The sequence below is a fragment of the Ischnura elegans genome, chromosome 9, assembly GCF_921293095.1.
Source record: "Ischnura elegans chromosome 9, ioIscEleg1.1, whole genome shotgun sequence".
Classification (NCBI taxonomy): Eukaryota; Metazoa; Arthropoda; class Insecta; order Odonata; family Coenagrionidae; genus Ischnura; species Ischnura elegans.
The window spans coordinates 63,163,699-63,178,095 of record NC_060254.1 but is presented as its reverse complement, the minus strand read 5'-3'; the positions used below and the strand labels follow the sequence as shown (position 1 = coordinate 63,178,095).

Below are 14,397 nucleotides of genomic sequence, written 5' to 3'. Positions count from 1 at the left end.
TTAATTTCATTTTAATCTGGTGTTATTACACTACATAATCTAGTTTCATTTGTATGGGAGTTAATTTGTGAAATTGAGTAGCAGACTGATGTTATGCAATGAATTTTCATGAAAAGCGGGATTTGAATTAGCCGTGGTACGGGTTGTGGCCGCTAGATGGCGTTGACGAGCCCAAAAATTCGCCGTTAGTTCCCTGTATGGCCGCTATGCGGCGCCCCATTCTTCTAGAGAAATGATTTCTCTTGTATTTAGGAAATCTTTCTCTTGGATTTCTCTAGTTTTTCTCTAACTTTTCTCTAAGATATACGTATATGATTTCTCTTAACATATATGATTTCTCCGTTTTATACGGAAATTATACGTATATTTTGGTTCTATTTAAAACATTGTGCCGGCTGGGTAGTTGCACCTAAACACCCCAAAGCCTTAATTCCTGGCTGCGCCCCTGGTGAGGGGCAGGAGAGGGCAGTTGCCCCCTCACTACAAACAAAAATCGCTAATTTCTTCAAGGAAAATATTTTTTTGAGCAAATAATTTGAAAAACTAATTAAGAGTTGTTACAGTTTCATAAAGATAAAGAGAAGCTTACATCTATTTACAATTTGCTCGTACTCCGCTACTTCGGAGTCACCTTTATTGAAAAAAGGCGTCCAGATTAAGCGTCCAACAACTGCAGAGTGAGTAATTTCTCAATCGCCTCACTGCACTCCCTTCGAATTTCCGCCAAAAAATGACTCGCTCCTCCGCTGACCTAAGTCACAGTCTAAAGTCCTAACGGTGCTCCGAAGCACTGCTGTCTGTAGCATCTGGTAGCGAATGTAGCGTATTTTGGATAGCACCCTAAAGCACGAAACAGTTTTATTCGGAAATTTTCCAATAAGTTGTACAACAATGCTGATTGGTTGTGAGGGTGCAAAGTTAAACAATCTTTTTTTTATATCCTTGTTTGGTAATTGGAGTTGCAGACCGTGCATGGACGGTGGATGGTGTCTCGGATTTAAAACATATAAATGATAAAGTCAAAAAACATAAATTGAGTGAAAACATATTAATGTTTACATTGAGTATACCGTGTTAGGCAAAGTTTACCAAAGAGTTCAATTAGATAGTGCGTACCGTGCGTACAGATTAAGAATTCAACAACTAAATGAAGAAGTGTCAAAAAACCATTATGTATTAAGTACATAAATTGATTGATGCCAATAGTATATTTAAGCGTAAGTGTAAGACTCGAAGTATGGGTGATTAAGCAATAACAAGACTCCAAGCACCCATGTAATTTAACGGGAGTTTATTGTGACTCCGAAAAAAACATGAACACAGCCAATAATCACTCAGGCGGCACGCATGCACGACAATGGTTGCCAGACCTCTAGCTGAAAAACCCCTTTTTGCACCCCTTACGTCGTGCTCCTCGTCCCTCTATTGGCGAGCCCGTAAATCGCACAGGGGCGCCACATTAAGTATATCTAATAGTCTTTTTAATCAAGCTTTATTGGGAAAACAAGGTATTTTTGTTGAAAAAACGGAACATATGGCATCACAAATTAAATACCTAGATTGCCTTAAAAACTCACTAAAATACACTAAATATTAAAATTTCGACCTCCCGGTGTAGTGTGCCCCCCTCCCCACCCCCCCAGCATTTGATGCGAGTACTCACAAGCCGCAACTGGGTAGATGTGTACCACCCACCCCATGCTGAGCAATGATTCACGTGCCATGCCTCTGCTCCTGAGGTAACCTCAAATTTGGTGGGTGGGGGCATGGGCACAGCAAGGAATTAAGGCTGGGGGGGTGGGGGGGGCAGTAATTTAGAATTCCTTCCTCTTTTATTTGAGCTCTTTTTAGCTGAAATGAGCACTTTTTGGGAAGTGCAAATGGATGATTTCAATGTATTATCTGAAGCTCCGTATTGAAAGTTACTAAGATGTCATTCAGGAATCACAACGAGGGTTCTTCATTGAGGAATTCAGCTTTGGTTACATAATGATATTGCCTAGAGATGGTGGAACAACAATCAACGCACAAACCATTGGAAGGGACCTGTGAAGCCACTAGAAAAATGCGTATGTACTTGATATTTTTGAAGGCAAGAGGAGATGGGGGAACAGTGGCGTAGCATAAGGGGTAACGGGGTGGCCTGACCTGGTCATCACATCATAGAGGGGCATTAATTTGCAGTTTTTTTTCTAACAGAAATATACCCCAATGATATATCTTTCCTCTATCATTATTCAAAATCGAAGTATAGATATGATTAAATAAGACATTCATGGTAAGAAAAGAGGGTAAAGTGTGCTTAAAAACACGGAAAAACTGTAATCATAAAATTGACAGCATTGACAATAAAAATCGAAACTCAAAAACGAATTTAGAAAAGTTTGTCATCATTAAAAATTCACTATTACATCCAGATGAAGGAATGGGATGTGGAGAATTAATTCTTTGGTCAACTGCCATGACAGTTTTTTTGGGGGGAGGCATCAACAGCCACATCTGGCTCAGGCATCAAAATTCCACGCTACACCACTGCGGTGGAAAGAGCCCTACAATTAAGATTCCTGTACCTGCAAAACCTCTAAGTAGACCTTATATAAATTGCCACAGACATCCCTAGAAAGTGAGGCCATGGAGATATTGAAATCTCAGAGTAAATATAAACCGAGTACACAAAGTGGCAGTGCTGTACCCAATGGTTGAGAATACAGTATTGAAATCCCCAACTTCAATATAATAATAGGGTGGTTTCCCATTTTTTTAATTGCCTAAATCGAAAGGTAATTACTCCTGGAGTATGTATTTCACAGTTTTAGATTTTTAAATGACAATATCTATTTTTCACGATTAAAGGAAGAGTGAAAATTTTCAAGTGCGCGAAAACATGGCTAAGTATGAATGCTGGGAAAAGCCCATATGACGTTATTCCGGCTGCCACCGTGTGAGGCCACCTTGGTGGGAGGCTATGAGCACCCCTTACGATGAAGGCTGTTAGCAGGAAGCGATTAGCTTAAATAAGGATTATTAATACCCTATCAAACGAAGGAAACTTTCCGATCTTAGGCAATTTTAATAGGTGATTACTAAGAAATGTTTCCCTGACCTCTGTGCCTCATGCATGCATTGGTATCTCAGACGATGTAAAACTCCTGACTAATCGTATAGCATGTGGGCCCCTGTGACGTCACGTGGAGTGGCATCGCATGGGCGCCAATCTGGCCTTTTTCAAATGAGGTTAAAATTGACCATTAACATTCATCTAAACTGGGATCTCTAAAACCAAATAATTTGTATGAAGAATAAAATGTATGGGTAAAAAATTTCAATCAATGCCTTTCGTTTTCTTTGATGAAGGAAATTAGCCTTCTTAATATGTACTTCTTTTTCCTCATAAATTTTAAGGGAAATAAAATCTTCAATCAAAAGAAACATAATGTAAACAAATGCTATTGCTAGATTCAGTCTATCACTGATTTTCCATGACATGGTAACATTGGAGAGGGTGGGATGAGTAGTCATGTCACTTGGAATTTCTCAATTTCAATAATGGTCGCACACAAAGAACCTGAAAATCGCTTGATTAAATTAACTTTTAATTTAGATCCAAATAACTTGACCACAAAAAGTAGTACAAAGGCCACATCACCTGGAGGAGTTTCTGCGTTAAGCCATGATCAAACTGCAAAAATGTTAGAAGGAGAGGAACAGAATATTCTTATTGACAATAGAACTCAGTGCAATAAGAATTGCTGTATCATAATACAATAGTACACTTTATTATTAACATCATTTACACGGTTTGTAGAGGACATCACAAACAGAATATTCAGGGTCACAAAGAGAAATGACTTTTGAATGCATTGGAAAATTAATAGGTAACATGACCTTCAAATCAGTCTTTGATGTACTTAAAACTAAAAACACTGTCTTTCACACACAGACTCATAAAAATGCAACTATTTTACCTAAAATTAGACACAGCCTTCCCTTTTAACATCACACAACACTTCATGCCGAAACTTGTTCACTAATGCACATCAATTTTTTCATTAGTTAATTTAGAACTCTAGAGCATTCAACACTTCCGATAATGTGTTGTGGTGAACATGTAGCTCATGAGCAGCAAATTTCCAAAACTAGTCAGTATCCCCATGACCCATACTCCATTTCATCCTTTCTAAGATTAAGCATTTATCCAATCTAGTACATACAACTAGAAAAAATACCTCTCCCACATTATCTTGTTCTTCATTTTGTGCGCTCCTCGATTGTAATTCTGATGATTCCTTCAGAACTATAAACTCATTCTTCACCTTAACGTTACCTTCCAAGACTAGATACAAACATAAAACTAAACATAGTAATGCAATGCAAATTAATTGGCAGATTTACACAAAGAATGTGGTTAAACCACTTCACAAAATTAAGTTTCCACAATCACATTAAAATCCTACAAAAATTTAAAATGCATAAAAGTCAACCAAAAAATCAACATGGCAAGACCACATCAAAACCAACTGTTGTTTATCAGATAAAAAGGTTATGGTAACATTTTAGAGTTTCCTGATCTCAGCCACTTACCGCTACAATGTTGGCACAATATCACAGCAACTGCAAATCTGCCAAAAATCAAATAAATAACGCATTAAATTGAAAAAGTGAGTCACATCAACAAACTAAAGACAGACAGAGAGATATACAACATGACATTCACAATTATTAGGAATCTAATCATGACCACCAATTGACATGGAAAATAAAGATCACAACAATGTATAGTGTATAACACATTTCAGGGAATCTAAAAAAAAATATATGAGCACTTCTGACGAGCTGATTCTTAAATACGAAGCCATAGGAAGTCTGCTGTCAAAATGATATCATCAATGAGTCAATGGTAGGGCATGAAGTGCAGATGAATTTTACACAAACAAGTGGAATGACTTGAAGTTTGTTTCCTATTTGGCCTTCACGTTCACCCATGAAAACTACCGCTAAAAGAACCTCTTCACAATCTTTTTAAAGCTACTCCCTCCGCCCCCACTACTACTGCTGCCACTTTTCTTGTCTTTGTTTTTACTGGAACCACTAGGTGTGGGTGATGAACTTCCAGCTCTCCCGTCCCCCGTGTCTGAGCCACTTGCCCCATCTCCCGACGGCAAAGTACTGTGACCGTTTCTATTGACACCACGAGATCCTCGAGAATTCAAATCTCCAGAGACACGTGCCCCCGTAAACCACTCCCAATTGTCTCCCTTGAGTTTGGGTGAGCAGACCCGTAAACTAGAATGAATTGTCGAAGAACTGCGGGAGAGTGGAGACGTTGTCTCTGCACGTTTCTTTGAGGCCCCACTTTCCTCGGGGAAGCATATTGGAGCTGAGACTCTTCTTGACTTCACTTTCCCAAGCTCTTCCTTGGCCTCATCACCATTACTCTTAGGACTGCTCCTTCCACTGTACCCGGAATTACTCACTGAGTCTTCCTTCCCCACTGGTGTGACTTCATCTAATGAAGCTCTTTTACTAGTGCCCATGTCAGCACCATAAGGCCAAGTCCATCCATTAAGATTTTCTACAGGTGAAGAATCTAATGGCTGAGTGATGGGAACATCAGAAAAAGGAATTGGAGAATGAGTATCAGATGGAGAAGGAAACGTAACAATTATGGGACAGGAAGACAGACTAGCGGTAGATGGAGACTTGGGTTTTCTTCTACGTCTCCTTGGTTTCTGATGAGGCTGATAAATGCTCAACTCAGGTAATGGAAGCCCTGAATTAAATGAGAAAGAAATATTACGATTAATTAATAAAAAAACAATATGAATGGGCATTTTGTTATCAAATTATATTATTTGCAATCAATAAAATAGAAGAACCATGAATTTGCATTTAAATCGAGTGAAAGAGAATTTAAGGAATTAATTTAAATCTTAATTAACTACTTTTGTTTACACAAAGTTTTGAAATTCATCATGTCAATTTCTTTCAAAATTTTATGATTATTTACTGCAAATGAATAACTGAAAGAAACATATTATAGTCAGTGATGTCATGGCAAAATTAGCAGTGCCGGAACGCACTTTCCTTAACTTATTTTAGAAGTGTGCGTTTTTTTTATTACTAGTTATTATTTCTGTTTTTTTTTATTTGGTTACAAATGTATATACATACCTATTAGAAATTTTTAGGCACTAAAATAAAAAAATTGTTTTTGAGTACAATGTATTTTGTTAACCAGCGCTGGAACGTTGTTCCGGTGCGTTCCGGCACCATGACACAACTGATTATAATGCATATATATGAAACTAAATTGAAAGTTTAATTTGACAATATGGTACCATATGAGTTGAGTATGTAATTCATTCAAAGCACTCAGATGGGTACCACATTAAAGGTGCTAGCAATGGCAAGCAGAGCAATACAAGTAATTCCACTAAAGTGAATTTCAATCATCACTGCAGTGCTATTCTGAGAAACGGGTCCATACATATGCTCAGCTGTAAGTTTCATATGGCCTAGCCCAAAATTACGGCTACATCGATTACATTGTTGAGGAGCCATATCGTATGGCCCAGCCATAAGTCTTAACACACTTTCTGCTGGTGAGTATAAAAAATGTAATTGGTGTGATAAGTTCTGTTCATTTTTTTTAAACACTGGTCATTTATTGATCAGATAGTTTATTCCAACATGGAGAAAAAAATTAATTCACTCATCCATAACAGAAATGGACTTATATAAAGGATAAATTTGGATTTTCTTTGAATACTGGTCTAGCAGCAGATGCTGGACAGATCGAAACGTTTGAAGAGCGAAATTCATTAACGGAAAATTTTAAAAACTTTTCTAAAATAAGAGCTACTTCAAAAATATTTTCCATTTTAGAATGAGAAAATACCAAAAAATTTTACTTGTAATACAAGATACATTCAGTTCTTGTATTTGAAATACAAATTACAAATGCATTTCTAATATGCACATATTTTAAAATACTCTCCCTCATTTTCATGCCTTAAGCGCAAACATACAAATAAGTTCACAGATAAGGAAAGAAAGGGATAGGAAAACATAATAGAAAAAGGATGAGGAAAACGTGTCGTAGATGGAAAAAAGGCCAGAAATCAGACGGTAAAATTGCGGCCTGACTGGGATACAAACCCAGAACCTCCCAGCTGCTGGCCGGGTGCTCTACCAATTACGCTGCCAGAATCCTTAGATTTACCATGATTTTGTCAGGGGTTTGTACACAAAAAACTAACTTTGCTTTGGTCCCTTAAAAATATTTGTATTTGAAATACTGTCCAGCCCTGTCTATGGCTTAGTTTGGGGTGAGCTATACCCTGTGCCCTATCCAATCCAACCTTGGGTTGAATCACTGAGAGAGTGAAAGTGAAGCAAGCGTTTATCTATGTTTCCAAAGGCATTGATTGTAACATACCTTCACTAGCGTCCTCCAATCCCACATCTTCATTTGTAGTTTTCCGCTTTCTGGGGCTTCTTCCAGATTCTGTAGACTCAATCCAATCATCTTCCCTCAATCCTCCTCCCCATTTTCTCCTCTTACGAACCGACCCATATTTGATTTGCTCCTGCACATCTCCAACTAGACTTTGTTGGGATTCGGCTTCAAGCTGGCCAGCTGATGCACCGCCTGACCAACCCCATCGCCTTCTTTGGTAGTGCCCCATTACAGCCCAAAGTACCATGAGCTCCACACAAAAAATAAGAGCATGCTGAGCCACAGTAACCTAAAAGAAAAGTAATTGAGACAATAATATAAAAAGGAATATTACTTGGCATTTTATACATGCAAGACTTGAGATAACGATTAGAGGTCAATGCTCATAGCTAACTTTCATGTCTTTCTGTATCACTAGCTACTTGTATTAGGCTTAAAAAGACAATGATCATTCAAAATTTTATCGAACTTCTGGTTTATTTCCAGACAACAAATTATACATGTCACTTTCACACATTCTTAATAAATTTAATTTCTTTTTGTCATATCTTATTCAGACTAAAAAATTTCAGAATATATTTACTGATTCTTTGCAGGGAATGGCTTAAATGTGTACACATGTACCACATCCTCATGAAATATGGGGAACCGATATTCAACCATGCTGTACCGAAGAAATAATAGACAACCATTGCTATTAATGCAAGGTTGCATAGCATGATTATTGAACACCACTAATTATATTGGCTTTGTTACACATTTGCAGAGATTATTGATAGATATGAAAATACACAGTCAGCTAGAACCATTGCTTTTTGTCTATACTCCTCCAAGATTGAATTAAATTTTTTCCATTTTAAAATCAGAAACAATTCCATCATAGGAACATGGTAACAGATTTTTAGGCATGCATTAGGATTAAAAACTGAAAAAAGACCATGGTAATCTGAAGTATCCAAATATGTACATCGGAATTAACTCTAATAGTGGCATTTTTATTTACCACTAGCTTGAGTAAGCAGATGAGAATAAGTCTCTTTAAGTTTTGCCAAAAAAATTTCTTATCCAAATCACATATTACGCTATCAAGATCAGCATAACATAATACCGCTGAATTTACAGTATCAAAATTGGCAAATTAAATTGAAAAGAGAACAAGAATTGGTAGAATATTACATCCTTGCGATACAACAACGGCCAGCAAAATTAATCATATGTTTCTGAGTTAAATAATGAATAAATACATGCATAATAGCATGATGAAGAAATATTTGAAATGTTTCATAAAGATATCACTCACAGCTGCAATTCCCATGGTATTCCATGCCCACATCAAAATGGCTCCCCACCAAGGGAAGCTTTCACCATACTCTTCCTCTTCACGTCTTTTAGCCTCCTCTTCTTCCAAAGCCTTTTTCCTCTCCTCCTCCTCTTTCTTTCGGGCTTCCAGCAACCCTTTGACAGCCTCTGCCAACACATCCAGCCGTGCCTGCAAACTAGCAGCCTCTTCAGCTAAGCGACGGTCTCGCTTCTGAGCTTCCACAGCCTGTTTCTGTGCTTCCTCAAATTGCTTTCGGTAACGTCGGCTAAGTTCCTCAAGATATTGGGCACTTAAAGACATGTTGCGTTCCAGTGTCTAAAATAAAAGCAAATGAAAAATTAGTGAAAAGCATGGAAATCTTCATTTTTACACAAGTAATGATCCTTGGCATTTTACAACAACAACATAATTAAGACAGGCCATTAGTTAAATTGCCTAAATTCTTTTCTTCCCATCAATTATATTTTTTAATGTGAAGCAAGCAAAGGAAGTCCAATATACCATTATTTATCTTTACAGGTACTGAGAATAAACATTCACACAATTTTACATATTGCCAACTTATTAGCAATATATAAAATTGTGAAAACCAATCTCTTTCATGAAGCATTTATTTGAGGATAACTTGAAGCATCTAAGTTTCTATTGGATTAACAAAATTGGCAAAACAGTAAAGTTTGAAAGAGATGGTAGCATCCGTCTCAAAGTGGAATTAGGAAATTTTTATTATTTCCGGCAAGGGTAAAATATCTAAAATGAATTTTATGCTGGTTTGTAAAACTGCAGTCAAAAAGACCACTTTGGTTAAAAAAACCGTGCCAAAAAAACGGTCCCCATCACCCACCGGGTCAGAATGAACTAAATCCACTGGGATCATGGCTGGGAACATAAATGGCAAGGTGTGGTGGAAACTTTCATTACTGGTCATTATGACTGGCGTGCCAGTCAATGCATCAAATCACCTCCACAAATAATTTTTATGGCCCCGATTTGAATTATTCAGCTAAATATGCCCAAATTAATACAAAATCAAAAATAGAGATAATACCACCAAAGATCATCAAGACTCACTTTTATTCTATTGGAGAGCCTGACAAAAACAGACTCTTTCTGCATAACGGCTGCAGTTGGCGCTGCATTGGGGATGTTGTTCGCCTCCTGGCCTTTGGAATGTCCTTGAGAGGGAGGTGTTGGTGTGGTGGGAGACGGAGGTGGCGGAGCAATTGGATCTTCAGCTCCCTTTGGCCCAGGGGATTGAGTGCCCTGAGAAGGCAGACCTTCACTGGAGGAATGAAGAGTCGAAGAAGATGCTGAGGATGGAGGGACCTGAGTGCTGGCAGAAGGGGGTGCCGAAGTTGGAGATGCTGTCCCAGCCGATGGCTCTGTTACTGGAGGGACAACTGTTGCCTCTTCTGATTCTAAACTTTCCTGAAAACCTGCCTCATTTTCCTCAGACCAATCTTTACATGGCTCGACGATTTCATGTTTCATTGCCGCTGCACTTTCCAATGTTACAACTGTGACAGCATCTTCCTTTGACACGCTGGCTTGTTCCACATTGTGGAAAGATGAACTGGATGTTAGTGTTGATAAACTGGGCATTGATGTGCTCTGAGGAACTTCTACAGTCGTAGAGCCAGTGAATGCACCATCCGATACTTCATTATGTGTTCCTGCTTCGAGGATGCTCTCATCTTGCCCTCCGCTCCTGGCTGGATCACCTTTCAATGTCCTTGTTGGCTTAATCATTGAAGATAATGACGATGAATCACCACCCATTGTTGGATCCATAACATGCTTGTGAGGGTGTGATAATTGAGTCTGAGTGTGGCTCTCGAGTGAATGCGTGGGAGGCTGAATAGGAGGCAGATCTGGCAGGGATGGAGAGTCAGATTCTCTCACCATGTCAGGTGTGATGAGAGCATTGCAGAGGGCCACAAGATACTCAACTGGGAGCAAAGCAGATATGTAGCCCCCGTCTGTGGCTGGTTTGGATGAAGAAGGATTTGCTGCCGAAGGGGGCAGACCGAAACGGGTTGAGCAAAGGCCTCCAGAAGCCAGGGCAGATCGAACAAAAGGAGATGATGTGAGGGGCTGTAATGTGTCATAGTGACATGACAAGAGGGCAGCTGCTCTCAGTATTGTAGACTCTTCGCATCCTACACACACTGGAGGGCGACGGAGGGTTCTGCATTCAGTGGCACCACCACTTGAGGACGAAAAAGCTGACTCAGACTCCTCACCATCAGCAGTTGGTTCAGATGCCTCATTTTTTGGAACTTCTTTAATCGGTGACTCCGTAGCCAAAGTGATTGTCTCATTAGCTGAATCTCCTGATAAAATAAACCAAAGAATAAGCATTAGATTATGATACACATTGAAGCACTTGAATGCAACATGAATCAAGAGCAAAACTCTTAGCCCGTGGAAGCTGTGGCATTCTCATTTAAATTTAGTCAGATTTGAAGAAGCATCTAATGCATGAGGAGTGAAGTCATACTCACAGAACTATTACTTCATTTTTTCCATGCTACAGAGTACATCTATGCTAAAAATTGGCTGCTTAAAGGCTTACCTGCTTTCACTAATGCTTCCGCAGCTTTCTTCACAATACTCATTACAGCATCACGGGCACTTCCAAATAAATTACGAGGTGGTCCAGTGGTCTCTATATCTGAAAAATTGAATTAACCAACATGATAGGGTACCTTATGCATCTGTGGCCAAGAGGCCTATTTCCACTGCTCTACCATACATTACAAATCACCATTTGAAGTACAATACTTTATATTAGAAGGTGAGCACAAAAAAGTTATAATAAATGGTACAATCATGAGTTGGATGGATTATATATTTCTACTTAATTATAACAAATTTTCACACAAATTAAAACTTCCCTCTAGTTAATAAATTTGACACAGCAATTTTTAATGAAAGAAGAACATATTGACAAGTCCAACTGAAAATATATATAAAAAATAAGGTAATGATGGCCCCCGACATGAGATAAACAGATAAAGGAAGATAATAAAAATGATTATGTACATCTAATGATAGCACAAATAAACATGTCCAGCACCCTTCACTTCTATAAGTACCAAAAAAAACTCAATCATAAATGATGATGTTATAATGAGTAATTCTAATAAATGGGAACAGTTAACATCTCTCCCCTCACCTAATGGTTCTTCTTCATCCGAATCTTCATCCCCATCATCTCCAGTCAAAGAACCTGAAGGGTCTCCAGATCCTATTACACCATTCACCCCATCTTCCTGTTCTGTTTCCAAAACCTCAAATTCACTTGTACCATACACACGAAAAAGGGATACCGGGCAAAAATGCTCTGACCCATAGTGAGAATGCAGTTCAACCTGTTGGACAAAATAAAAAATGTTAACACACAAAATAATTCACATATTTGGAAGAGGATGACATGTTGAGATATTCTAATGTTCTTACCCTGATGAATTTTGCATACAAATGAGGCTCAAGATGAAAGCTTTGTAACGTTCTTTCGTCTTGCGCAGTGAAACGTCCAACGAGGCTCCAATCACGAGTTGGAAAACGATCACTTGACCACACAGAGAACTCGCGTGGTGAAGATGAGAATAATTCAAAATTGGCAAGCTCAATCTATAACGAAGAGAATAAACATTACCAAAAATAACAATTACACAAATTGTAAAAATATCTATTCACAATCCTGAATGGCACTGAAGTTGTTGCTCAATAGTATAATTATCAAAATTTAATTTAAATCTCCACAAAAACTATGTTTCTATGCACTTATAAATGGGTTCATAACTATATAAATCACTGAATATTTCCAAACAATAGATCAACTACAATTATTTTTACAGCAACAGCTCACAAATGTAAGTGAAAAATAGGAAACTTCAATTACACTAAATGTACCTTTTTGGCACGGATGGCTTCACAAAGCTCCACAACAAACCAAATTCGAGAAGCACATGCATTCAATAGATATTCATCTCTGGATGGAGACAGGACAGAACCAGGACTAACTGCTTCTGGATTGGAGGAGGCTATTTTTGCTCCACAGTCTGGTGATGCATAGTTTTTCTGCCTCACTTTAGAGCCTCCAGGAACACTATTCCCTGATCCCACACTTCCTTCCCCTGAGCTTTTGGATGACGAAGACCCAGGCACTGGAGCAGAGCCACTTCCGCTTGATCCGGCAGCAGTTTTTGAACTGCCACCAGGTGACCCCGCAGAATGTGGTGCGGATGCAGTGGATCCATCACTATTGCCTTGATTGGCAGTATCATTATGAACTAGAACAGACAAATTAGAAATTATTCAAACACTGACCACAGGCACGAAATTAATAAAGCAACTTCTATCAGACTAGACAAACCAACCAACTAGTACCATGAGCCTTGGTATAATCGCTATGGGTATTAAAGAACCTGGATAGCGTAGTGGTCTGTGCATTGGCCCGGAAAGCCAAAGGTCCGTGGTTCGATTCCCAGTCCAGGGGAATTTTTTCTCATGGCAATTCTTGTATATAGACAAACCAACATATAGAATTCTAAAATTGATAGAATGGGTGAGATAACTACATAAATTTTTGAACTGTCGTATGCGATAGGATTTGAAAAATAAAGAGACCCACATTTTAGTGTACTCCTGATCCATCCCTTATTTCTCGGGCTATTTAAGGCCAAAGAGCTCATGGAGAGTGTGTCCATCTTCTCAGCTATACCTCTGCCTAGTGCATGTCTCTCACATACTTAGTTGTGGTTTACACTCTTGTGAGTGACATCAGTAACTCATGAAAAGTGGGCAACAACTATCGCAATTTAAAAAAAATTATATTATTATAGAATGGCTAAAGTAAGGGCAATTTTTTTATTGAAACATATCTATTTACTTCCATCAACCAAATACTTTAAATTAATTGTGAAGGTGGATCTCAGTGAGCAACCCCATTCAAAGCCCTTTAACACTAAAGATTGAGGTTGATGGTGTGTAGTGAATATCACGGCATCTGGCACTAAAAATAAATTATATCACCATTTTAGCTGAAATTTAAGTTTGAGAATAAAATTTTTCATAGCTATGCATTCCCATGTCCAGATGCTCAAATTTTACCTACAGTAGCAAACACTATGGAGCCCTGCAATAACTATGCACTCAGCTGGGAGGAAGTGATAAACAATTGCTCACCTCTGTCTTATCTAATCTGCCTGGAAGCAGTTGGGTGCATTTATATAGCAGGAATCTGTTGTGTGCAGTATGCAATGCTGGATGAATACTGAGCATTTATTCCCAAGAGGTAATGATAGGTACATATGTACACACAGCACTATCAGCTACTTAAAGATCCACTTTGACCAATATGACCCTCATTTCAATGATTGGGCATTTATTTGGGTTCTTTTCATATACAACTAATGCGACTTATCCCCAAAAATAAAATTAGCAAGATTTAGAGCATTTGGAATTGCTTCAGTGCTTCATTTGGAGCCAAAAAAATCAATTCACCTGAGAAAGTAACTCTAGAAGTTTACGTAGGACAATACCTTTTCCAGTGCACAGCTATATGGCAGCTAAATAACAAAGATCTATCTTCTACTGAGGAAAAGGTCAT

At 38.4% G+C, this 14,397-nt stretch overlaps 1 protein-coding gene across 3 annotated transcripts in view; it reads right to left on the bottom strand.

Annotated features, from left to right (window-relative positions):
- Positions 1 to 3,754: 3,754 nt before the first annotated feature.
- LOC124166062 (SUN domain-containing ossification factor) overlaps positions 3,755 to 14,397 on the bottom strand; it is a 113,977-nt gene continuing 103,334 nt past the window's right edge. For all 3 annotated transcript variants that reach the window (XM_046543671.1, XM_046543672.1, XM_046543673.1), the window contains 8 exons: positions 12,699 to 13,078; positions 12,243 to 12,416; positions 11,959 to 12,154; positions 11,356 to 11,454; positions 9,852 to 11,113; positions 8,760 to 9,095; positions 7,439 to 7,748; positions 3,755 to 5,770 (listed from right to left, as the gene is read on the bottom strand). In XM_046543671.1, coding sequence (XP_046399627.1) covers positions 4,995 to 5,770; positions 7,439 to 7,748; positions 8,760 to 9,095; positions 9,852 to 11,113; positions 11,356 to 11,454; positions 11,959 to 12,154; positions 12,243 to 12,416; positions 12,699 to 13,078 — 3,533 coding nt within the window. In that variant the 3' untranslated portion in view covers positions 3,755 to 4,994. The remainder of the gene's footprint in view (positions 5,771 to 7,438; positions 7,749 to 8,759; positions 9,096 to 9,851; positions 11,114 to 11,355; positions 11,455 to 11,958; positions 12,155 to 12,242; positions 12,417 to 12,698; positions 13,079 to 14,397) is intronic.